Source organism: Solanum verrucosum, unplaced genomic scaffold (assembly GCF_900185275.1).
Source record: "Solanum verrucosum unplaced genomic scaffold, falcon-dt-bn FXZP01000205.1, whole genome shotgun sequence".
In the NCBI taxonomy this organism is placed as follows: Eukaryota; Viridiplantae; Streptophyta; class Magnoliopsida; order Solanales; family Solanaceae; genus Solanum; species Solanum verrucosum.
This window is the reverse complement of record NW_026019950.1, coordinates 968,856-996,587: the sequence shown is the minus strand read 5'-3', so window position 1 is coordinate 996,587 and position 27,732 is coordinate 968,856. Positions and strand designations below refer to the sequence as shown.

The window sequence follows — 27,732 nt, the reverse complement described above, 5'->3', positions numbered from 1 at the left end:
GTATTGCATTTATGATCAAATCTAAAAATTTTACCGTGACAGTAACTTCGTGAGCAAAAGAATATCATGTACATTATAAATAAAAATGTAAAAAAAAGTATTTGACAAGAGAGAGTTGCTCGGACGGTAAACATCCTTCACTTTCAACCCTAAGATTGTGAGTTCGTCTAGCATAACATTTTTTTATGAGCTTCATTAAGGAAAATGATCTTTTCACACTTAAAAGCAAACAACATGTAAAATCAATGTAAGTTTCACAAGTAAAACAAGTCATCAAGTTTGATCCAGATTTGTTTTTTTCCATCGTAGCAGCAATATCCTTAATTCCCTTTTGAGAAATTTGCTATCACACTCTCGAGCATAGACAATGAAATCATCAAGCTGGTAATTGAAATCTCGAAGTTGGTTATCACCAAACTTATTATTGTAATATTCGGTCAACTTCATAATTCTGTTCTCATCAAAACTAGCAAATGAATAAATCGGATTCAAATTAGTCCTACCAAGGATTAAGTCGCTAGTTACTATATCAAAGTGATAATTAATCTTCTAGAGTTGCAAATTTATAACTGTATAAATACTTTCACACAAAAGTGATGTAAATATGAAACTTCGGACCTCCTACCACTTTGACCATGGATAGTCTTCATCCATTTTGGAATCAAATCATTAAGTTTGCCACAAAATGAATAACCAGATCCAACATCCACTTCCATCGAGCTTTTAGGAGTTCAAATGATGTTCTTTATAAATAATTTTAAAAAAGTTAGGGGTAGGGGAAGGAAATGGAGAGGGGATTATAATGTGGGAAACAAACCCTCAACAGTAAGATGAGAGTTCAAGTAGCCAACTAATTGAGCTATAAAGCTTCCCCGGAGTTTAAATAATGTTCACTCGTAGATATAACAAGAACACAAGAAGCAAAAATCAATATGTACTCGCAAAGACAGAAGATTTATCTGCAACACTGTAACTTGTAACACAAAGAAATTAAGGGAGTTGGCTTCAAACAGAACAGCAAGAAGGGCTGTTGAAATCATTTTCCACTGAAGTTGAAGCATTAACTGGTGACTTCACTTCAACCGCTAATATACTAGAAGGAACAAGTTCATCCCACATTTTTGCATACCTTAAGCAAAATATCTACAAAAATCTAGCATAATTTTGAGACACACTTGAATACAGACCTCATATCCAACTTAGTATCCCAGATCATAACTAGGTACGTAACCATACTGCAGCTAACGGGCAGATCGAGCCATCACTGCACAAAATTTACAAGTCTAGAGAAGTTGCAATGTTGTGAATACATTTTCTTCAATTACTTTTTCGGAGCGTTCCTCAGAGCCTTCCAAGCCTCATTATTCATGGCATGGCAATGGGCTGAATTCCCAGTCCAGGATTTGCAAGGAGCAGCCACATCACAGACATAGCAATAACACTGCACCAAATCCAAAGGCACACAAGATGATTAATTTATGACTACAACAACAACTATTTAAGACAAAGCTATGAAGCATTAGAATGTATTATATACGTAAAGCTAGAGTAATAATAAAAGGAATGCATTACAACAGGTTAGCTCATCGAAGTTCCAATTTAGAACTGTCCCATTCTTGGATCTAATAATGGATTGCATAAATATTTTTTTCTTTTCAAACAAGTCCAATTATTGAACATATAAATAGTCAGACATCAACAGAACACAGGTTAGCTCTCACTTTGACCAGAAAGTTTTCATGACAATACTAAATCTATAAAGCTAGAGACAATCCAGAGAAATCAGTACCACAAACTTGTCTTACAAAAAGCATTGTATATTCTGCCAATATAGTTTTCCAATGAATAACTGGCATCGCTCATCTCACAACTTAAATTACTAGAAAGAAACAGTGTTCCCTATTCGGTAATTCAGGAATATCTTCTATATACCCGCCAGATGTTTCTTACCTAATTCTTTTAAATAGAAGAAGCTAAAAAGAGTAAAGTAATAACAGAAGCTTACTACTAAAATACTGAAGCAAGAACATTATACTAGAATTGGATGCACAAGTTTCCTCTTATCCAAGGCACACAAGATGATAAATTTAATACTACAACAACTATCTGTCAAACCCAATCTAATTGAATCCTAAAATGATTAATCTAATGACATAAAAATTCACATAATTAATAAAATGAAACAAATATTACCATTTCACAGTGGTCCTGGTGAGGTGTCTTCTCAAAAGGATGTTTCGCGCAGTCATGCCTTGGATGTGGAAAGTCTCGACATGCCACCTTTTCACCATCAAGATCAATAATCATTTCAGTCATGGAATCCCATTAAGAATAAAAGGACTATTCAAGGCCAAAAAATTCTATACAGCGGCACATAATAAAAATGGTATCCAAATGATGGTTGGAAATAAGGAAAATGAGGAACCCCCTATTGGAAAAAACTAGTAAATTAACTATACCTAGCCCTTTTCAGCAATACAAGCAGAATCAAGAAATACATACGTAAAATGGCAAGTACACAGAGATAAGGAATCGCCACGGACACGGAGGAAAAGCAAAAGATAATAATCCATCCTTTTAATTGTTTCATGGGATGAAAAATTAAGGAACATCATCCACGATCAATCCAATACTCGGTAGGTTGTGCCCCAAATACGTAGCAAGAAAAAACTCAACTGGACAGACTACTGAAATGAGACTAATGAGAATGCTGTTCAAGTTGTGACATTTTAAGAACTAATTCACCGACTAATTAAGTCCGCGTTTGTACCGATTCACCCCCAATTCTGCAGGAGATTATCAATCTCATTTCATGCTAAGGGAATGTAGTGTTCAATTTAGAGGTAAATAGTTCATTTTGTCATCAAATCACCTTTAAATGTAAGTGCTGCTACATTGCATAAATGAGATAAGACTAAATTAAGAGAGATTCAAATAAAGACATTCTAATCAATTCATTAAGATATCAAGAAAAAGTAAGAAAATACAACCAGCATTCCCCAAGCCCTAATAGAGAAATCCCAATTCCATCAATTTAAGTCGAAATTGAAGGCAAATAATGGTTAAAACAAGAAAACAAAAGAACCCTAGATATTAAATGTACCTCTCCTTTTTCGGCGAGAACAGAAAGGTCAGAAGCATCAAGATTTTGGGAAACAGATAACTTTGAGATATCTACGGATTCATAAGGATCAAAATCGAGGATAAAGCACTCTTCTTTCTCTTCAAATTCTTTCAATTGCTCTCTCTTTTTGAGGCAGAATACAGGTCTCAATGGAGTTCCTTCATCGATTGGTGAAGTAGATAAATCTACTACCAATGGAGTAACACAATCCGGCCTTTCAAGCTTCTTCACCATTTTTGCGGAAAAAAGTGAACGTTAATGGAAATAAAATTTGGATTGCGATGGTAGCAGGAGAAGTGAACGTTTCTCCCAAAATTCGAATTTCTTTTGGGGAAGAGGAGTAGCCGTATAAACCTTTTAATTCCCCCCCACACACAATGGGCCGTAGAAGGCTTTTCTTCCCCCAAAAGAGGCCTTTCTTAGAGGACCAAATGGGCTTAAACGTTAGGCGGGGGGGGGGGGGGGGGGGGGGGGGGCATTTGGGCCTGGTTTCAACATTGGGGAATTTCCTTTTTCAAAAAATCGAAACTATTTAATTACACAAATATTTCTATCATATTTACTAATTCTCCCTATAGTTTGAAATGATTATACTTTATCTCACTATATAATAACTCCCTATAGATACATATATGAATCACACTAGATACACACTATATACATATTTCAGGATTCTGGAATACCAAATACACAAGCGAGATATGAGAGTGGTGAGCGAGATAAGAGTGAGGCGAGCGAGATTAGTCTATGTATACATGCAAATCCACTTGAAAAAAGGGGTTTGGTGAGTAAGAAGTTGCTCACATTGGGGAGGTATGTCAAAAGGATTTGACGTATAACTCAGAGGGTAAACTATATATTTTGCGTATAAGATATAATTACGGTGAATTTTGATCACATACATATGTTGTTAAGCATCGATATTTTCATAAAATTTAATGGATTAATTCTTTGTTTTTTAGGGTAAAGAATACTTAATGGATATTGATATGTATCTTATGTATTTTTTAAAATTTATTCTCTATATATACCTGTCACGCCCCGAGCCTACACCTAGACGTGGCCGACACTCGAGAACCATTGGTGACCCCAAGCGAATCCTTGGCCTTGCTCAACTCTTAGCGAAAGACTCACTCAATAATAACAGAACTTTTAAAAGTAAACTATAACTCAAAAGTCTCAAATGATAAACTCAAAAATGTTTAAAGAAACATTCAACTGGCCAAAAGAGGCAACTCAAGTCTCAACATGAACAACTGAAAATGAAAAGACTCATGAACTAGTGTTTATCTATCTATGAAGCCTTTAATACTAAGAGGAATGTCGGGATAAGACCCACGATCATCCTAACAAACTGAAATACTAGAAAAATATAAAAAAGGGATCCTCCGGAAGCAAAGAGGCTCACCAAACAAATTTGGAACTCGATTGGATCAACAAAGTGCTGGTTGATGATCCTGGTCACTCGTATCTGCATCATAAAAGATGCAGGCCAAATGGCGTCAGTACATGGAATATACGATCATGAGACAAGAAATCTAAACAAGACATTAGCTTGAATTGGAACTGAAGAAACAACTTACCTCGTCTCAACTCTACTCAAGAATACTCAACTCATTTCAATATAAAGCATTAGTAAAGATGCATTATAAAGAAAAGCTTTTTAAATAGTAGACAATAACTCAATGTATTAGAAAATACAATATAACTCATTTTGTATGCAAAAATACAAGTAACTCTGTGGGAGATTCTCTAACCAACAATCATCACTATGAGTTATGTGATGGTACAACGTTTAGCCCACGATGTTAGAACTGTCATATACTTTGCTGGGGTATAGGACCTACTAACTAAGTGGATCAACTAGTCTATGCTTAAAAGCAATAAAGAATCATCTAAAAAGTATGACCCTTTCCATCCACGTTGGCTACATGGTTTATGAGAATTTAGAGTTATCTGAACTCGTCCTCGTATCAGTGTTCAATATTACTCCCAAAATATAACTAGCTCATATGTTTAAAAACATAACTCTTTCTCTGGTTTGAGATTATTATGCAAAAAAATTTCTCATAAAAGAGATGGAGCTCAAAATTGCTCAAAAACTCTTTTGAAAAACAGTGTTTCCTCTTATCTTAAATGTGAAAACATTACTCTTGAAAATACTTAGCTCTCATATATCATTTTAAAGTAAATGAACTCAAGTTTACTCTTTCTCAAACTCAAGTGCTCAAGTCTTAAAACAAGTGTAAAATGATTGAAAAAGACTTATCATAATAACTCTAATGAACTCTCAAAACGTGACTTTTAACTCTACCTTGAATATGAATTATGAATTCAAGGTTATAATTCATGTTATGAACAATATTTCGATGTTTAGATGTAGTTTAGAGTGATTAGAATCAGTAAGAAGCAAATGTATACTTAAAAGAGACTTAAACGGAGCAAGCGACAGAAAAATGATGGGGGCTTGAGACCCTGGCACACTGTTGGTGCGTGCACCAACCCCTAGACTTCAGGGACCACTTTTTGGCGCACTGCTGGCCCGCCACGCCTAACCTCCTGGCGCATCTGGGGCGCGCCGCGCCACCCTTCCCCAGAACAGTCCGACGAATTTTTCTACTCATTTTCTAATCCTAAATCACTTTTAATCGATTGATTTCCTCAAGTTTTCCTTATGTTCAATTACCCAATACAAGTACACAAGAATCTACTCAAAAACAACTCTTAAACTTGATACACTTATCTCAAGAACTCATCAAACCCATCTTAATTCAAGAACGAAAACAATACTTCAAGAATACTTATCAAGAACTCATATCCTTCAACTTTTGAGAATGAAATTTGCATTAAAATAGCATGATTTGCGTGTGGGTGAACGAAGCCAACACTATGAGAACTCACATACCTCTTAGGATCGAATCCTTGGCGAAAACCCTTCGAAAATCTCTCGAATCTTGATGAACGCTTTGAATTTTTCTCCTTTTCTCATCTTCTCGAACTCCTCTCAAAACCCTAAGCGTGTTTTGATTATGCAAACTAACCCAAATCAGATTTGACCCCAAAAATAATACTAATTTCGAATTAATCTGATTGGGTACGAAAAAGACCAAAATACCCCTCACTAATTCGGGTAACTTTCTTTAACTGGACAGGCAGATTTCAAATGGTCATATCTCCCTCATACGAGCTCAAAATTTAGCAAACTTGGTGGCGTTGGAAAGAGGATTTCAAGACCTTTCATTTGATATATTATGGGCCACCTAACTCATCATGTACGGAAAGTTATGATCGTTTGAAGTTGACCCAAAACTCATAACTTAACATTACTTGCAAAATTTCAAATTTTTGGCTCTTTCCAAGTTTGGTGCTTTCTAAATCTAGATTGTTCTAACACCGGGTGGTACAATACCGGGAATTGTTTTTTAATAAACACGTACACAGTTGCATTATACCGTTATTATATAGTATATTCCATCATTATACTATACATTTTTATATGTTATGCTATTAAAGTATGCAATATACCATAGCTATCACAGGAAGTCATGTTATTAAGAGAGAAAATAGCAACGGTTTTGGGTGGGAATTGAAAACTTAAGCGTGCTTTTAGGAATAATAGGATATGAGTGTTACTTATGGGTGCTAATTTTGACTAATTAAGTAATCAGTACTGCTATAAATTATGTTAAATCTTGAATCTAGAATGAAGTCCCAATATGGCTTGAATTTTCTATTTAAGATTTGAAGAAAGGTAGATCACAAAACTTTTATTAATTGATCTTTCAGGGCAAGGAGGAACTTATAAATTTGACTAGTATAGTTAGATTACTCTTTATCAATAATTTTTTATAAGGATATTTTATTATAACAATTGATTTTTTTATTTTTTTGGGAATCATTTTTTATGTTATGCTATGACTTATGCATAATAATACTTAGACTATAACAATAAAAAAAATCAAGATTATTTTCTACGTACAAGTTAAATCAAAGTAGTTAACACAATTATGTCTTTAGTTGGATAATTAGTCATTGTGGACCAATTGAAAAATCTCCATTTTCCAGTAACTATCTTGACTTGGGTTTGCTTAATTCCTGACTTTTTTGGTAAAAAATGATCTTTTAAATCCTCACTCAATTATCATATTTTACTATAAACGAAGAAAGGTAAGAAGTAGAAGAAATTAGCTAGAGAAAAACAGACGTCGTTGTCATTTATACCTTCTTGGGCCCAAGGTGGGTGGGCCGTGGGAGGGAGCAAGTTTGGGATCTTGATTGCTTCTTTATCAGGGATGGCAATGAGGCAGTGCGGGGTGGGGTGGGTTGAGTTTAACCCTTAAAATTTTTAATTCACCTCGTCTTGCATAACAATTTTTTTCATTTTCAATCCGCCCCGCATAACTTTTTAAATATTTTCTTTTTTCTAGTGAAATGTGATACTAAATTATTATTTTTATTAAGTTGTATTAATAGGATAGTCACTTAAAAATTTATTTTTTAGAGGTCAATTGGGAAACATTAGGAGTGTCAAAAATGAACTCAAACATAGGTAACCCGCCCAGAATTTTAAGGGTTTGGCTCAAGATAATTTGAATTGGGTTCAATCTCAACTCATTCAAGTCTAACCAATTTTAAGAGAACCCTCAATTGAGCCCAATTCAATCTCCAATTTCAACCCGTTTTAAAACTCTTTACTAATATATGTTACTATATTAAAGGTATGAATTATTATTTATTTAACATCTTTTAGGATTTATCTATCCATTTGTTACTTTTAAAAAAAATAAAATCTTGAGTTGAAATTCGAATTGTGATTATAAAAGTTAAATATTACTATGTTAAAATTATTGAGATTAATCGAGTCAAATTGGGTGGGTCAAGACCCAACCCGTTTTTTAGCCCATTTGAACACAACCTATTTGAGCCCAAAGTAAACTTGGGTGGGTCAAGACCCAACCCATTTTTTAGCCCATTTGAACCCAACCCATTTGAGCCCAAAGTAAACTTGGGTGGGTCAAGACCCAACCCGATTTCTATTTCAACCCATTTTAATATCTCCAATTTCAACCCAACCCTCCCATTTGACACCCCTAGGAAACATGTAAAAAATTGTATTATTTTTTATTGAATCATTTTCATTTACTATCTTGAATATTTTAGTAGTTTTATAGAAATTATCTTAATAAATAATGTTCTATCACCCTTATAGCATGTAAAAAGTTAAAATTAAGTTTGAACCCACATAAAATCACATATACCCGCAACCCATCTTGTCTCGCATTCATTTTAAAAAAAAAAAAACCCCACTTCAACCCGCCCCCGCATCCTACCGCCCCACATAGTCTTAGACTCACCCCGCTCCATTGTCATCTGTATTCTTTATTCTATAGTCATAATAATGAAACAATAGCTCACCTCAATTTTATCTTGTCCTTCTGTTCAATAATAATTGTTCACTATTGATTTGAGAAGAAATAATAAATAATAGGGGTAATATTACTATATTATCCTTAGACTTTATTAAATTAATGTTTTGAAAAATGTGTTAGCTGATAAATAGTATTTAATAGCAAGGGTAAAATAAATATAAAAGGTAAATTATCTCTTAATTTTTTAAATTGAACAAATATTGTTGGATAACTATTTCTAATATAGTGGACAACTATTGTTAGACGGAGAGTAATTTTTTTGTTTCTAGCCTTTGACATTTTTGTTGTTCAGTTTGATTCGATTTAATTTATTTTATAAAACTCTTTTATTGAGAGGTGAAGTGGTGACAGATCCCTGTCCCCAAATTTTTAATTTAAAATAGGATTGGTAAATAGGAATATATATCACGAAGTAGGAGGTTCTAATGCTCATGTTATGTTAAGTATTTTTTTTTTCTTATTCTATACCCTTCGTATAAAATAATATTAAAACTTAAAAAGAATACACTTCTATTAAATTAATCATGCCGTCTGCAATGCCCTTTTACGAGGATCTAATCTTTTCGGAAAATAAACTTGGAATATTGATAATGAATGTTGTGTGACAAAACACTGTCTTGAAAGCAATTTGATTTAATAGGGATGTAAATTATTGTAGTCCGTGTTTTTTACAGTTTTATAATTATTTTTAAATATGTGCGCTCGTGACTAAAAGTTTAGAGTTTATCTAAAATAATTATCTAGAAAATAACTTAAGAAAAATAGAGAAGTAAATTAGGAAGGACCATTTCCAGAGTGACCTAAGGTTGTATCGTAATCGGGTATCGACATTTCCTCGGGGAAGGCTATCTTACAACTGAAAGCCCTCATAATGACTCTCTTGAAATTTAACAATCAATCTCGAGTCTTTCACCAATTTCCCTCCAATTAGTTGCAAGTGAAGTGTTAGAGTGTAAATAACTTTTTCAGTGCAAGGCGTGTAGAGTTAAAGTGTAGGCATATGTTACTAAAAAGCCTTTTCAATATTAAACGTGTAACCGTTTAACATTAAAATGTTGATTTAACTTTTGTATCCTATATAGAGTTTTGTTAAAGGACTAAAAATCTATTAAAATGCGATTGGAATGGTGAATGAGTAAGGTGAATTGAGTGGTGCGCTGTGGGGTCAAATTGGAATGGTGAATGAGTAAGGGCTCACTTCATTTGTACGTCAGATTGGTATCTAAACTCACAACTATAGAGAGGATGACTAATTCTTAGTGGTGCGCTGTGGGGTCAAATTGTAGGCCAGCATCTCCACCAAATTTGGGTTGGTGAACAAAATATAACCATATAAAATGCCACACACATTCCTCTCATTCTGCACATCACCCAAAATATCTCTTTGTTTTCTTCTACTTGCTCAATTCAATTATCTTTAAAAAAATTGAAAAATGGGTTCAACAAGCCATAGCCAGAGCAACAGCCTAACTCAAACAGAGGATGAAGCTTTCTTATTCGCTATGCAATTGGCCAGTGCCTCTGTACTACCCATGGTCCTAAAATCAGCTGTAGAACTTGACCTTCTTGAAATTATGGCTAAGGCTGGTCCAGGTGCATCAATTTCGCCTTCTGAGTTAGCAGCTCAACTCCCTTCGAAGAACCCAGATGCACCGGTAATGCTCGATCGAATGCTTAGGCTCCTTGCTACTTACTCTGTTCTCAATTGTACACTCAGGACACTCCCTGATGGACGTGTAGAGCGGCTGTATAGTCTTGCTCCAGTTTGTAAGTTCTTGACTAAGAATGCGGATGGTGTTTCTGTTGCCCCACTTTTGCTCATGAATCAAGATAAAGTACTTATGGAGAGCTGGTAAATTCCCTTAATTCTGCCTTTTTGTGATTCATTTGTTCTGGTTTACAATTACTCAATTCCTTTAGTTATAATGTAGTTGCGGTATCCTGATATTGTTCATTTTGAATCAAATTGGCATAGTTTTCTTAAAAGATTAAAATATTCTTACAACTTATAACTAACTTATTTTTGTCATAAGTATTAAAAACACATCTAAACTTGACGTGAATTATTATTTTAGTCGACCCAACACCCTAACCTCACACCTCACTACCCATCCAACTCCCAAAAAAAACTCTTTTAAACTTTTTTTTGGCAGATAGTGGAGGAGGTAGGGGCCAGGGTGTGGGATAAGAAAAAAATATATTTTATTTTAAAAGTTTTTTTTTGGGGGTGTGGGGAAGGGGAAGGGGACTCAGTGGTGTTGGATAAGGGGAAAAAATGATGTTTTTAAAAAAATCTTCTAAATTTTAGCATTTAATTTATTTGTATGTTCTTTTTTTACTATATATATATCTACGTGTACGCCATATTAGCAGAAAATTTTACATATACGCATAGTGGACGACATGTGGCATAAGAGGGCGTTTTTAAATTGCTTAACCAAGTAAAGAAGTGTATTTAAGACTGTCAATAATTAGAGGACTAAACTAATAATTTACGTCATTATGGGTGTTTTCAATACTTCTCTTTATTTTTCTTTTCAACTTTCAATGTGAATTTAGTTCCCACACACACCTAACAGTTGCAAATTAATTATTATTTTGTTTCAGTGTTTTTCTAGTCTTTTTTGCAACAGAGATGTTTTTCCCTTTTTAATTTTAGTTTTTTATATCTTATTTAAAATATATTTTGATACATTCAACCTATTTTTAGTTTGAAATAAAAAAGTTCAAAACAAAATCTACTTTTGAAACTTCGCATAAAGTTAAAAACGAGACAATCAAAAGTACTACAAATCATATTATCATTTTCTCTTTTTCGTTCTGGTTACGCCATATTTTCTAGATCACTAGAAAAAAAAATGAATTTAAACTGTGGTTTGTCCCTTAGCTAAACCTTTTAGATGTGAATTAAAGTAGGTTTTGAATCTTTATCATGTTGACACCTATGACCAACCCCGCGTGTAATTCAACATATTGATTCTATTCTGCCCATTGAAAAAACGACAGACAATTGATGACAAGTAGTATTACCTACTACTATAAATTTTCCTTTTTATATGTGTGGAAACTGGAAAAGAAGGTATCGTGATGTTGAGAGAGAACTTTCATTGAATTGGGTTTCTCTTGTGATAAGATGGGCCACCAAACATAGAAAAAAGAAATCATATGGAAGCACCTGATTTGCAACAAATTTTAAAGTGATAAAAAATAAATTGCAATCACAATAAAATAAATTATCGAAAGATTTTTCTTTGAACTGTTTGAAAGTTATCCAACTTGAGGTATGAGAGTATGAATGGTTTCTTTTTCCTTTTAAGGAAGAACGAAGAAAAAAAGACTTAGATCTTTAATTGCTTTGATAATAAGAAAAAAACATAACTTTATTGATAAATATTGCGGGTATAATTTTGTTCCTCCTTGATATTACCAGTATAAGTTTTATCCATGATTCAAGGGTCGTTAGTGACATATTTCTCGAATTAGGATGATTTAGTTTTGACCTCTATATGAATATTTCATCAATTTACGGAATATTTGAGATGCCGTTTAAGCGAATTTAGTACCCTTTATATAGGCATGAACTAGGGTGGATTGAGTAGCTTTCAAGAATTCTAATTGAAACTGAACACATCTTTTAGAGTCCCACAAAATTTCAATGTCTACACACCTATCTTTGTTTTAAAAGTAGTCACAGTATGAAGTAATGGAAACAATGATTGAGAACCAGAAATTAAGTCACTGACTACAACCGTTAGTCTTCGAGTTGAATTTCAGGTATGGTCCCTGAACTTTATTAGCATATGAGTTGTGCTGCGATGGTTGGAGCCGACCCGCAATGTGTTAATTGGATTAATCAATGAGTATTTGAATAGAATTTATTTACTTGTATTGCAGGTACCACTTAAAAGATGCAGTACTTGATGGTGGAATCCCATTCAACAAGGCGTATGGAATGACAGCATTCGAGTACCATGGAACAGATCCAAGATTCAATAAGGTTTTCAACCGTGGAATGTCTGATCACACCACCTTGTCCATCAAGAAGATTCTGGAAGACTATAAAGGATTTGAAGGACTCAACTCCATTGTTGATGTTGGTGGTGGAACAGGGGCTACTGTGAGCATGATTGTCTCTAAGTATCCCTCCATTAAGGGCATTAACTTTGATTTGCCACATGTTATTGAAGATGCTCCACCCTACCCAGGTAACTTAAGCTAATTAATATATGGTCTAAAATCAAGTTATGATTAGTTGTTTGTTTCCACATTTATCATTAGATATTAATGTGGTGCATCACGGTAGGAAATATGTCTTATTCTTCACCTACAATTGATAATAGCGACATCAATGTTCTTTTTTCTTGTTTGTAATCGCTTTCGTAAATTTTATCCAGGCGTCGAACACATTGGTGGTGATATGTTTGTTAGTGTGCCGAAAGCGGATGCCATTTTCATGAAGGTAATGAATACATTGAAGTTTGAACGCTTTACTTTTGAAAAAATTGAAGATGTAAAAGAGAGAGAGGATAATATTGAATATATGACTATTACAGTGGATTTGTCATGATTGGAGCGATGAACATTGCTTAAAGTTCTTGAAGAAATGCTACGAAGCACTTCCTGCAAATGGGAAAGTGATAATTGCGGAATGCTTACTTCCAGAGGTCCCAGACACATCAACTTCCACAAAGAATACAGTACATATTGATGTAATAATGTTAGCACATAATCCAGGAGGCAAAGAAAGGACTGAGAAAGAATTTGAGGCTTTGGCTAAAGGCGCTGGATTTAATGGATTCAGCAAGGCTTGTTGTGCTTACAACACTTGGGTTATGGAATTCAGCAAGTGATCAACTAATTCAATTCCATTGAAGGATTTCAAACCAAAAAATAATTGTTCTCAGAGAAAGGGATGTGTTTAATATGAAGCTTTTTGGCTGGATTTTGAACTTGTATGTACTATTTCTGTAATACATATGTATTGAAGGAATGCCAATTTCAATCATATATTCTATTGAACTATATGGCCATCATAAATATTTTAAATATATGTCATATGTAGAATAAATCAAAATATCATTTAATAATGTGATTTTAAACATGTCATGTGAAAATCAAAACTAAAGAACTGCCCAAAAAAATAATAATTTAACACAAACAAATTGAAGCGAAAAAAGAGTAGAAATTATCACCTAAAGTCTTTGGCAATGGCTCATGTACTTTGAAGATGCATGGGCTTCGCAGTTTTTCATCGGATAGTCCAACTTGCTCATTTCTAGGCCATGGCACATGTAATTGTGGGCTGTGACACAGCTTTGCCAATTGCAAATATGTTACTGAATAGTATTTGTTTTGTTAATTTGGTACTCTAGATAATATGGCCTTTTAACAGCAAAATACTAGTATTGTTTATGGCTTTGTTGTTTCAAGTTAGTTTCTCACAACGGCATTGTTTGTTGTTTCATAGCTGCAGAGGGGATCAAGAATTTCTAGAACATAAGTGCACCACTAAAAAAACAGAAGAAAAAATGTATTAAGTGGAATATGATCCCAAGCAATCAAATATAAATAATTGTAACATATAATCAAGTGCACTATTTAGTCTTCTTGTAGCATGAGTGCCAACAGATAATCTTATACCAATTTTAGAGAGAATTCAACACCTACATTGTGAATATGGCCTCACAAAACAAAGGTGAGTAAACATGACACCACATTGCTCCAATCCGTTGAAGAATTAACGAACATCGATGTTTTATTATTATCATAGTATTTAATAACTCATAGGTAATACACGCAAACTTCCACAGAAGTAAAATCAGTGAAGCAAATACAGTAAACAATGAAATTACTACTACAACTTATTATTCCAACAAGATTTTGTAGTCCATTTCTACGGGACAATTGCTAATACTACTCGACAGTAACATAAAATTGGAGTAGTCATGTAATTGGGTAAATCAGCAAGGCAATGAAGATATAATTGGTGTCTTCATTTTTCTTTTTTCAGACTAGTTTAACTCACACCCCATAACTATTACTCGAATCTACAATAAAAAGGTACTGAAAATGCTGGCAACTCGGCAAAAAGACAAATTAAAATGGTGGGTTTTAAAAATAGGTAGTACTACTTATGATTCGGGGTCATTTGGTTTGCTGACTAAATGATGCCCAAGTCTGATTGGATCGGAGAAGACGGGATATCAAGGATTAAGTTTGAAATTAAATTTATATTTTGTTTGATTGAAAGTATAGATTTATCTCACACTCAACCAAACAAAATATAAATTTAATTCTAAACTTAATTCCAGGAGATCCCACCTTATCCCATATTTTAATTCTTGAAAAGTTCCAAACAATGTTCCTGGTCCAAATTCCTGCTCCAGAACTTCTTGTAATACTCAGCATACGTGAAGTCCTGATAAATGACTGGAGATCCATCTTCCGTCAGGAGTTTTGGAGCACTGATTTTCGCGCTATCGCACGGACATAGGAACGAAGCCACTGACATCCTAGCTTGATCTGAATTCACAATAGCTCGATGCCATACACTTTTGTACTTACCGTTACTTACTGCCTGCACAATCACCATTGTATTAGATTCAAATTTAACTTATTTTGCAATCGCACTTTAATAAAAAAAAAGTGACCCTAGTAGTTATGTTTTAGGTGAATGGTGGAATAAATAAATAATTCAACGAGTACCTAATACCTCCAATATTATTATAACTTATACCTCAAAACAAACAAACGACTCAAGGAGTTGTGGTTTACCTGCAATTGATCACCAAGATTAATGACAAAGGCATCTGGATGAGGTTTGACAGCCAACCATTTACCATCTTTAAGAACCTGAAGACCAGCAACTTGCAAGTCTTGAAGAAGAATTGTAAGTGAATTTGGATCAGTATGGGCCGGAAGCCCATAAGTGAGTTCTGGTTGTGGGCATGGAGGATAAAAATTGATAGCCATATGTTGGCCTTGTTCTCCCAATACATCTTTTATACACTCTTTCTCTAAGCCCAGGCTCTCTGCTATGGCTTCCTCCAATCTAAATCCGAGTTGTCGAACTTCCGTGCAATATCTGCTCACGATTTTCCTGTAACAACGACTATTTAGATTAATTCTTCTTCTTCAAATTGAAATAAATAGAATATTGATACATTACATCATTTTTTATTTTATATAAGAAAAAGTAGTGAGAATTCTATTATGTCACCCAATTTAGTAAGAGCCCTCTAAGCTATGTTTAATGTAGTGTTGGGCTCAGTTTACTTTAAAAGAATGACAAAGTCTCAACTATCAGACTAATATTCTACACAACTCTCAAGTCCAGACATAGGCATTATTATGTCCAAATTATATTAGGAAACTGGTTGAATGATTCAGTTTGATAATTATGCGATGGAATTAAGGGCACGACATAATTTAACAGTAAGACACAATATTCTCAAGTTCAAACTAAGAAAGGCGAATCAACTATAGTTATGATTTAAATACTTTAAAAATGCTATAAATGTTATAAACAACTACTTTAAAAGTGTCCATAAGGGTGTACCAAAGGGGCAAGTAATTTGGTACGCAGGATAAAGTAAATGTATTTCAGGATTAAGTTTGGGTTAAAAATTATATTTTACAGATTAAAGATATGAATGAATCCAGATTAAATTTATAATTTCAATCAATATAACAAAATTTAAAAACAACCTTAATCTCAAATAAAAATCTCATTCTAGTAGGTACTATTACCTTTTAAATAAAATAAATTAGTTCAAAGAAAATGATCTCAACATAATAATCTTGGTATAATATTATCTGTGAACCAACCAGATTTTGACCAATATTTATAATAATTGTCATTAAGATTTTCGAAGAATTAAATTATAATTATAAAATATTGAACTAATTTAATCTAGTTTAGCTTTAAAAATCAATAAAATTAACTTTCAACATCGAAACGTATTGAGATGGAAGAAGTATCTTTCTTTCCACGCTATTCAAAACTTTGACAAATAAATCCGAACAGAGAAAGGAAGTAACTTTCTTCCCCCGCTATTCAAAAGTCCATCAACTCTACCCCAAAAGAAACTTGGAAAAGAAATAATGTCGGCAAATCTTGAAGCTTTAACAGATACACAAAAATCAACACCACTTTAATTAACGCGTGAAACCAGCCGCAAATTAGCATACACAATTCACTTGCTTTTAATTAATTAATTAATGGAATATAAAACAGGATCAATTTTGATGGTGACCATAATGATGATCTGGGGTTGGCTTAATCACTAAGAAATGAATAAACATATTTTTGTGCTGTGTTGGCTTTCTAATCCAACACCCCCACTCATTTTTTATTATTTTAAAGTATAAAGTTTAATCAAATGCTCTATAATTGAACTAAAAACCCCATAATTCATTGGCTTACGTTATGCCATTTGAAATTTTGTTGCAAGTCACTTTCATTTGGTAAATTAATCCTTAAAAACGCGTTTTTTTAGCCATGAAACTCAACAAAATCAGCATATTCTTATTTTTTATGTTTCAGATTCTCATTGCTTACCCACCGTCATTTATTCTTTTGTTTAAAATAAGAAAACTAATTGTCATCATTACTCATTATTATAAAAACAGAAAAATTAAACATTTTATGTAATTGTTAATAGATACTCCAGAAAGAGAAAATTTATTTGCATAAGAAATATTGAATAGAACAAAATATCCTTTCAAGTCTATTATGGGTAAAAATAAAGATAAAATATAAAAAATAAAAGGAAAAATCATTTTTTCCAGAAAATTTGGCCATAATGATGTTTCTTTCACACTATGTTATTTTACCTTTATGAACATTTTTATCCTTTTAACTTTAATACTTTTTAATTAAAAAAAAAATCATTTATTTTAAAATAAAAAAGATATTATAGACTTTTAAATTTCTAATCAAATTTCCTAACCATTTAGCATTATAAACAAATTATAAGTTACTTATGGTCTCGAAACTTGATATTTTATCACAATGTATAGAAAATTTGCTGTACTATGGTGTTTTTCACCATTACGAGATTGTCAAAAGGGACTATTACTTTTTGGACACACAAATTGGAAAATTCAAGGGATGAGACAAATTCTTATGGGGTACATAAAACTATGAATATTATATTTAACTTGTTTATTTTATGTTACTTGTCCTTGTTCGGCAATTATAGCGCAACATGTTACACTAGTAAATTATGTTTACTAAATTAATTCGCTTCTGGACTATTCTCCACTTAAAAAAAGTGATCTAGAAATTTCAATAAAAAAAGACTTGTATATAATTTCTTTATTTTCGCATTATTAAGCACTCTTTTATTTACTTTTTGAGAAAGAGGTACATAGAATGTATAAAATACTTATACCCACATTCAACGGTCTAGATTCAAACCTTACAATAAAAAAAAATTGATGATAACATATGCTATATAACTTTATATTAGTCGAATCATTTTATTTTTTTTGAATATTAACACTTAGAAAGAAAAGTGCTGGGGAAATTGCACAACACGAACGAAAATGATGGGTCTGAAATGGTCAAAGGCAGTGTATGTATCACCTATTGAGTATTTTTATATTATTTTTTAAAATATTTATGGGTTGGGATGGATTAAATGAACGAATTTTTAAGGAAATTAGCTAATTAAAATTGGGATAAGTTCTTTGATTTTCGAGGTTACTATGTGTCTCTTTGTGATAATAAAAAGACAAATTCGTATCAAAATATAATTTATTTAATATATAATTGGATCGACAAAAAGTGACCGGGTGAATATTTTAAAGAGGCTAAAAGTACTTTTTTTGTGTAGGAAATAGAAACAGTAGAGCTTTGCTAAAACAAAAGGCACTACTTTTTCTAAATGTAACATTTTTCGACTTAACATAATATAGTAGTAAGATATAATAATTTTTTTAATTTGTGCTATAAAATAAAGTATTAAATAATTGTATAACTATATAATAAATAAAAATTAATTTTAAATTATTCTAATTAAAGTAAGATAAGAAAAGATTTCAATCGAACGAAGGAATCCGATTCTGAGTCGACACGAATCAGGAGTTAAGGCCACCCATCACCTATCACTTTTGTCGGCTTACGTCTCCATAGTGATGTCATCACTAGGGTGACACACTCATTGCATACGTGTCGATTCATGAAAAAATATAGCGACAATGATGGTGTCATCAAATTTGTCATCCATGACGTAATATTTAATTAGTTAATTATTAATCTATATGGTAGTACTACCTCTTGAGACAATATTTTATTTTATTTTTAAAAAAAAAATGATACTAACTACGACACGTTGAAATAGTCAAATGTGGCCTCACATGCTTGTTTCTGACATTTACCTTTTTTTCTTTCCAAAAATCAAAATTTTACATTTTTTTTCCTTATGGTGAATAATGGTTACTCTAATTTATGTGGCTATTACAGTTTTTGTTATCGGAAGTTGGGGAATAGCAACAAAATTATTGACTAGGTCAAGACTACATCTATGAAAAAATCAATTGTGATTCAATATTTGAACATACTAGAGGGAATATAGGTGACCAAAATCAAACTTAATACTCCATCTGTTTCATATTATCTGAATTTTTGGATTGTACAAAATAATTGAATTGTTCAAAAATCAAGATGGGGGTTTGATTTTTTTTTTCATATTTATCTTTTTCTTTAATGAAATTTCATATTTTCTAAGTGATAAATTGCACGGCTTGCAAAGTTATATTTATGATTTTACAAAAAAAAATAATAGTAAAAATATGATTTAAATTATGTCATTGAATATTTTTCTTAATAAATGGGTATTGCTTCACGAATTCAGTTAATATGAAATTGGGAGAGTAGATATTACTTTACGAATTCAGTTAATATGAAATTGGGAGAGTACTTCTTAAATACTCATTGAAATATGAAAAAAGAAGGAAAAAGAAAAGGTAACGGACTTAAAAATGGTTGGGACATTCAAAGTGAATATGCATTCTAGAAAAATCAAGATCAGTTTGTACATTATTGAAAGGTTAGCTAGGTAGATTAGGTAGTTTTAATTATCAAAGAATCATCTTCCTTCTTTTTCTTTTTATGAGTTGACCCTTTTTAGGATGAAATAATTTATTACTAGTCTCCCTAATCAATTACTATTTTTTTAATATTTTAAATAAGTAGTTCTTTAATTTTATAGTGAGGTTTTGTTTATAGATATTGTTTCTAAAAAGAAATTAATTTTACATTCTATAAGACTGACAAACACCTGACGCGCATCTGACACATGTCCAACTTTTTAAATATTCCTATTTATAAACAACTTAAATACGTAACAACATATGATACGATACACGCTGTTATTTGAGGTTACCATGCATAACTATACACACAAAGTGGTTGACGTATATAAAGATAATTAAAAGTAATGACTCGGATAGCAATGTATATTAAGATAATGAAAGTTAATTAATGGTGTTTACCTGAAAGACGATGGATTAGAAGGCCATTCAGGAGCATATTTCTCCAGAGGATAACAATGAAGTCTGAGATAATCTCTCCAATTATGAACCGTCTCCTTTTTAACATTAAAACTAGTAGATAATCTCATGGTCTTTGAAGGATCATCTGAATACAATTTTAGCTTCTCTTCTACTGGTAAATTGAAAAATTCCCCAGCTACCCTTAGCATTTGCTCTACAACTTCCTTTGGTACACCATGATTAATTACCTAAAATATAGTCATAAAGTCAATTAAATCTTTCCGTTATTAATCGAAAAAAATGATTATTAATTCATGAGTTTTAACGATAAGAACCTGAAAGAAACCATAAGTTTGACAAGCTTCTCCAATTAGACGGATTATTTGAGCTTGGTCTCCGCAACCTAAGTCAATTATTGGAACATTTTCACAATCCACCACTTCCGATAGACGTGGCCTGTCGGATTCGGGTCGGATGTAACTTTGAGGGAGAGTAGAGTGGTGGATTCCGCTCGAAATAACTTTCGTTTCCATGGAATCTATTGATATTAAATATATATGGCGTACCAAATAAATATAATTAAATTGGAAATTAAAAAAAGGACTTATAATTTGTGAATTACAAATGAAGAAGATTTATTCACAATATTCTTATTCATACTTCTGAGAAGGTTCATGTTTATATAGACAGGCTAGTTATCCCCATGTGTCATGTCACCGTACCTATTTAATATATTAGTATAATATCATTTGAATTTTCTCTAAGCTAAACAAAGACTCAAGATGAGCGTATATAAGTACTATACTGCTTCTTTTAAAACTATATTCTTAAATAAATAAAATTTAAATAGAAGAACATACCTTTATGAACTTTTTGCTAAATAGATGAGAGTGATAATATCATCAAAAACGTCTCATTTTTTATGCGACGGACTAAAATAAAAAAATTAAATACTCTTTTTGTATAAATTTGTTTGATCATTTTTCTTTATAATCCATTTCAAAATGATGTCTTTTTTAACAATTTTTTAATTCTAATTTTTCACGTGACATGTTTAATATAACAAGATTATAGAATATTTCACTACATCTTATATATCTTTTAATTAATAGCATAAAAATTTAAAATTCTTTTTTACTTTCTAAAACGTATTTTAGATTTAAAAAAATTAATTAAAATGAGCGGAGTACTACCTACTAATTTGTAGATCTGACCGTCATCATCAGATTCTTTGTACTTTTAACCACTAGGTAAATCAAATTTTCTTTGCTTAAAAGCTAAATATTAAAATCAAAATACTTTTAAAATAACTTACTAATAGCCCGTTTGGATTGACTTAAAAGTTGATCAAATCTACTTTTAAGTCAGTTTTTTACTTCTGAAAGTGTTTTGTAAATATAAAAAATAACTTAAAATAAGCAAAAAATGACTTAAAATAAGTTACGAATTGTTTGACAAGGTAAAAAATAACTTAAAATAAGACAAAAATGACTTAAAATAAGTCAGAAACCAAAAGTAGGCTCCCCCTACTTTTATTTTTTGACTTAAAAGTCATTTCAGTTTAATTTTTTTACTTTTAACTTAAAAGCTAGTACTTTTTAAGTCAATTCAAATGGGTCCTAAATCACTTAATTTATAATTAAGTAGGTAACCAATCACAAGCTACTTTAATCTCCTGTATAGTTAATGTAAATAAATTATGATTACCGACGTGCCTGTCTTGGATTTGATCATCCCTTTTTAGACTGGTCAGATTCATACAATGTGCCGACGTCAATGAGAAATGCAAAAAATATTTTTTTTAGAAAAAAATTGGTCGGACAAAAGTGATGAAATAAATAAGGATTACTCTATACAATATAATATAGTCAATATGTGAGGATATTTATTTCACATCAGAATCAAATTCATTTCCCTGGTATCAAAGTAAAATTCATTTCAATTAATTATTTATGGATGACGTTGTCCTAAATTAAATTATTCATGTATCATATATATTTAATATTGAGCGTGAGGTGAGGGTGTTGAAGAATCACACATCATATAAAAAAGAGATGTGTAATCTTCTTATATTGATTTTAGGCAATCCTTTATTTTGTAAACTAACTTTTGAATTGAGTTAGATTCACTATTCATTTCTTTATATTGTATAAGAGTCAAGTTTATTGGGTTCGGTATGGCGCCACCGTATTGTACGTGGGAGAGGGGAATATATTTCTTATCCTTGAATATCACTCCGACCAAATAGTGAAAATTCAAATAAAGAACTTTCAAATTCGAGCATGAAGGGGAAGGAGTTGATAGAAAGAATCTCACATCAAATTAGGACGAGATTCCTAATTTTATTTCACTATGAAAATTGAAAAATTGTCCTCTTGATAGTATTTTTTTTTAGGTGGGAGTCAAGCCTAAAACTTAATTTAATAGAAAAAATATATCAGAATCTATATAGAGTACTATTTTATACATTCTCATGAGATAATAGAACTAACTGTCACGGACTTAGAGTGTTGGCTAAAGTTTCGTGCAGTCCTTGACAATTTACTTACTACTCTTTCAAGATCTTGTAAATTCAAGGAAGCCTTTAAAACTTGAATCGCTAAGAGAATGATTAAGGAAAGACTTAGAAAGAACAAAGAGAGTTTTGGAAGAACACTTTTGTATTGCTTTTGGAAGATTGTTTTACATTTCCTAAGGACTAAAGTGCAATTAATATTTACAAGAGTAGTCCCTAAGGTATATACACATTGGCCCCCTTTCTAGAGAATTCTACATAGTCTAGAATTCTCCAAGGCTTTCTTGAAATATCTAAGGCATTCTAGAGTTCTCTCCTTGACTCTAGAAACCTCTACGCCTACTTGGCTGCAAAATTTGGCTCGAATAATGGCGGGACATGACATAACGCTTATCTTAAATTGGAATGGGATTGAGGACTTCCTCAACAAAAAGTCAAGGGACAAAAAAAATTTCTCATTGGCCAAGTAGAAAATTACAAAAAAGATAATAATATTACTCCTAATCATGTAAAATTATCATGTTCTGTTTAATCTTTAAATTTATTCTCTCTTTTTTTCTTTAATAGCAATGTCTAAATTTGCTTTGGAAGACCTTTTTCCCCACTTAGAGCTTCATATAATCGTGAATATTATGACTAAACCTTTCCCTTAGAGCTATTATTTGAATATTTATAGTTACAAAGACTACATTTAACTAGTCAATATATTGTTCATAGAATAATCCATCCTTTAAGTAATTTTTTCATACTATAACATAGTGTTAGTGAAAAATTACAAAAAAACAAAAAAATACAAGATTAAAATTGAAAATAAAATGAAGAAATAAATTTTTTCAGGCTAAGGCGCAGATATTTCGCTCTCTTTAAGGAGATTCAAGCTCACTGCAGTAAATGTTTTCACCGGTCCAACAGTAGTCCTTCTTGACTTGTTCCCTCCAGGATACAACAACCTAATCACAATATATAACTCAACAACTCTGGACAAGAGTTGAGTCCAATCCACAAAAAAGAACACCTCCCTTCAACTAATAAGAATTCTTTTTTTGACAAACTTTATACACTCTATTTTTTTCTTATGTGTTGTGTATAACATACCAAATGAAGACCATCACTATTTATACTAAAAGAAGTCTTCCTAGAAATAAATAGGAAGATAATGGTATAGTAAATAGTGAAAATAATGGTCTTAGGAGGTACATATGTTACAAGAATAATGGAGGAATTAAGAATGGAATAATGAGAGGGGTAACCAATGCCTCTAACGTGCATTGGCACAACGGCCAACTTTCCAACGTTCAAAGAAACGTTCATCACAAAGGCTAATGCAATAATGCCTTCGGTTATTAATTATCCACTAAGGCACAAATGTTTATCCATTGCAAGCAATGATCCAGTAGATGCTCCAACAAATAGACAAACAAAAATTGTTAATGCGGCCATTCCAAGGTAGAATATAATATAATATTAAAATGTTGACCAACATATAGACTTAACTTTTTGTCCGGTAAGTAATTAAGTAGACGTTTGGTCATGCGATATCATAACACGATATGAAATCTTGAGATGAAATCAACGTTTGGGCAAGCGATTTCAAGCTGATTCCATCTCATGACTCCATGTCATGAGATGAAATATCATATTCTCATCATGATATGGAAATTCCATATCATGATTTGAGATTTTTAAATACAAAAATTGATCCACAAGTTTATATTTTGTTGAAACATCCCCACATTATATCTACTAAATATTTATTTCATATGTAAATAAAAATTAATAATCACATCATTACTTTTATTATTCTTTTCAACATAGAATTTATTATTGCTTTCAATTTGGTGAATATAAATGATAAAGTAAGAAGTGATTTGGTGAATATAAATACAAACGGATGGAGTAATACTTTTTTGGTTTTTCATAATATAAAAACTTCTCTTTCGGCTACATATTAAAATGTTTAAAGCAATTTAATATGAAAAAAGACAAAATTGGCGATGTATGTTTAATAATCACTACTTCCAATATGTTTGATTTTAACATAAAATTAATGTACTTAAAATGTGCAATTACACACAAGTGAAATAAGACATGAACCATATGATATTGACACACAAGTGAAAATTGTCATAACTTGTACAATGTTACATAATTATTTACGATAATACCAAAAGGGTTTTGAAATATGTAAGGTCTATGAGCATGAAAATATAGTTGCGAATGATATTGACCAACAAATGGCTCAAAGTAACAATGTTGGTTCGTCTTCTTTGTCATATGATAGAGAAATGCAAGTTCAACGTGAGAAGATTGTCCGTACTATGTGGGAGGATTATATTAAAGACTAGTACACTACAATTTATGTTCAATTTTTTTTATTGAATTAAAGTTTGATCAATTAAAGTTAGATGAAACAATTAATTAAGTGGAGGCAGATAGCTTTGTAATAATTTATTATGCGATTTTATAATTTTTTGTTTATTTAATATTAAATAAACAATTGGGGTTATTTTAATAGTTTTACAACTTATGAGATTCTTACATTTATAAGAAAATATACAACACAAAAATTTCATATCGCATGTCCAAACAAAACTTCAACTTCATCTCATGATTCCATATCGCATGGGCAATCTGGCTCCTAATAAGCTTTCTCACATTATGAAAAACATATGCTTTATTCTTGCTCACCAATAAACACCATTGTTGAGTTCTGATAATAAAATATTCTCCATTATATTTGATCATTGATACCTTGTTTAATTTACTTTGCTTGTTTTCTTTCATACTCTATCGATTCACCCTAAACGGAAATAATCTTGATCGGACCTAATTCACTTGCCTTTAACCCTTCTTGACAAGTTTAATGCATTTTCCATGGTTTCAAGTTTCATCATGAAAAAATTAATGATCTTAGTGGTAGAAGAATATATTCAATGAAGAATATACTCGTCTACAACGGTCAAAACTCAGAAGTCTTGACTAGTTGATAATGCAAAAAAAAGATAAAACTTGTCATTTTTGTGGAATCACTTTTTTTAGAAAAAATAAAAAGTGAATGGAATACAAATAAAAGGTAAATTATTAAAGTAAAATGGTGATTCCAGATGTATGGAGAAAATTAAGCATATGCTGTCCTAGTGAGGCATGAAGAGCCATGAACGGAATAAAAATTTTCTTGATATATAGAATGTAATTTCCACTATGGAATATTTATCTCATCTCTTAAATGGATGGAACTAGGTACCTTCCTTTTAGAGTTCATTGTTTAATAAATAAAACGATATATAATAGTATCACCATTGTCCATTCAATGTCAAAACTAAAACAATTTCTAAAAGTAGGAAAAAATAAAATGCAAACTTACTTAATGAAGTTCTTAATTTTTATTCTTCTAATTTCAATCATTAAGTTCGTTTGTATTTTGTAGATTTAGATCTTAACCACACACCAGGCACAACATGCACCATTGGCCATTGTCAATTACTATTTTGACCATCACTAGTTACCATTTACGATCATCATTGTTATATTCTAGTATGTTGATGATCCTCACAAATGCAGGGACCTGGTCCTTGGCAGAGTACTTCCGTCCAAATTCAAATTTGTGCAAAGCTATAAAGTTAGCTTTACAGCTTTCTTGTCAGGTTGGTTGGTGAGATATGCAGCGTACTTCACCAATAGGAAGGGCGGACGAAGTTGTTTGTTTAAGTGGTCAAAATCCTTGTTTGTAAAGGATATATACACAACAATAAACAAACAACATTATTCATTCATTAAAAGAAAAAAAGCTAGTCTTTTTCAAGAACTCAAGCATCAAAGAACACAGCAAGGGACCTGGTTCCGAAAAGTCTGCGAACGAGAAAAGGACGAAAAAACAGCTGTCAAAAGGCTGCCAACTCTGATGTGGTTGGTGCACAACCTTTCATGACAACAAGCTTTCAACCAATGGCATTGTCCCATGGGTTTGTGTCCACTTTGATAATAGTCTCTTCTCCAAATACAAACCCAAGTTTTGGCAAACAAAGTTGTGAATTTCTAAAAATTCATAAGCTCAAAAAGTAAAGGTCATCTTCAAGGAAGAACATTGCTCATGCTCAACAAAGGGACATGCTAAAGTGCTGAAGCGTCTTTGTTGTATTTTGAGCTTTGTGTCTTATGTGCTTAAATTGTAAATCTATTCCTAAGCTATAAAGGAATTAGATCTTTCTTCAGTTCATACAAAAAGTCTAAATCAGTCAAGTTGAGTGGTTTAGTGGGCAACATTGTTGTTGCTTAGTTGAATTCTAAATCATCTAATAGTTAGGTGGTTTAATGGGCAACATTGTTGTTGCTTAGTCAAAGTCTAAATCGTCCAGAGGGTGGTGGTTTAGTGGGAAACTTGTGTGTTGCTTAGTTGAAGTCTAAGTTATCTAAGAGGTATGTAGCTTAGTGGGCAATAGTGTTATTGCTTAGTTGCTTTCTTTGTAGTAGATGTGCTACATTGAGGGGGAAGGGATTTAGTGTTAAATTCCTAGGTTGCAAGAGTTGTAATCTGAATTGTTCCTCTGTTTGAGTGAAATGGAGTTTGGGTTAACAGGTCGTGGTTTTCACTACCCTTGAGCAAGGGGGTTTTCAAGTAAAATCCTTGTGCAAATTTTACTTTCAGCCATTTATTTCAAATACTATTCTTGTTGAGTCAAGGGACCTGGTCCGCTGACGTATAGTGGACGCGTACTAGTGCTTGTGCTTACATTACTGTTCTTACTGTATCAAAGGACCTGGTCCATTGATTGTTAGTGAACGCGTACATTCTATCAATCACTATCAACTATTACTAACAATTATCATTATCACTAGTTATTACCAACAATACCACTATTATCAGCCAACATCATCCACACTCAGAACCATCATCACTAGTCATCGTCATCATCAACTGGCATATATATATATATATATATATATATAAATATTTTATTAATATAATATTGAATTAATTTAATATTTTATTTTTTGTTCAATTTCTTCTAAAAATAAATTTTATATCTTCAAATGTTGAAAAACAAACAGTCTTAATTACTAATTATTGTATATTCACATCTTAGTAGTATAATATTTTAATATTCATTTGTGTACTCAAATTTATATATTCAAATTTTAATTTATATTTTAATATTTAAATATTA

General features: G+C 31.9%; 3 protein-coding genes across 3 annotated transcripts; 1 reads left to right on the top strand and 2 right to left on the bottom strand.

Annotated features, from left to right (window-relative positions):
- Nucleotides 1-1,048: 1,048 nt before the first annotated feature.
- On the bottom strand, nt 1,049-3,435 carry LOC125813883 (uncharacterized). Its single transcript, XM_049493361.1, has 3 exons — nt 3,104-3,435; nt 2,194-2,280; nt 1,049-1,441 (listed from the first exon to the last, which is right to left on the bottom strand). The coding sequence occupies exons 1-3, from the start codon at nt 3,356-3,358 to the stop codon at nt 1,322-1,324; spliced, it is 462 nt and encodes a 153-aa protein (XP_049349318.1). The 5' UTR covers nt 3,359-3,435; the 3' UTR covers nt 1,049-1,321.
- A 6,481-nt stretch (nt 3,436-9,916) lies between these two features.
- On the top strand, nt 9,917-13,404 carry LOC125813875 (caffeic acid 3-O-methyltransferase). Its single transcript, XM_049493349.1, has 4 exons — nt 9,917-10,405; nt 12,448-12,758; nt 12,948-13,012; nt 13,107-13,404. Exons 1-4 carry the CDS (start codon nt 9,987-9,989, stop codon nt 13,401-13,403), a joined length of 1,092 nt encoding a protein of 363 aa, XP_049349306.1. The 5' UTR covers nt 9,917-9,986; the 3' UTR covers nt 13,404.
- Nucleotides 13,405-14,374: 970 nt separating this feature from the next.
- Nucleotides 14,375-20,706, bottom strand: LOC125813877 (protein DOWNY MILDEW RESISTANCE 6). Its single transcript, XM_049493355.1, has 4 exons — nt 20,388-20,706; nt 20,053-20,300; nt 15,328-15,652; nt 14,375-15,130 (listed from the first exon to the last, which is right to left on the bottom strand). Exons 1-4 carry the CDS (start codon nt 20,583-20,585, stop codon nt 14,888-14,890), a joined length of 1,014 nt encoding a protein of 337 aa, XP_049349312.1. The 5' UTR covers nt 20,586-20,706; the 3' UTR covers nt 14,375-14,887.
- Between the last annotated feature and the right edge of the window lie 7,026 nt (nt 20,707-27,732).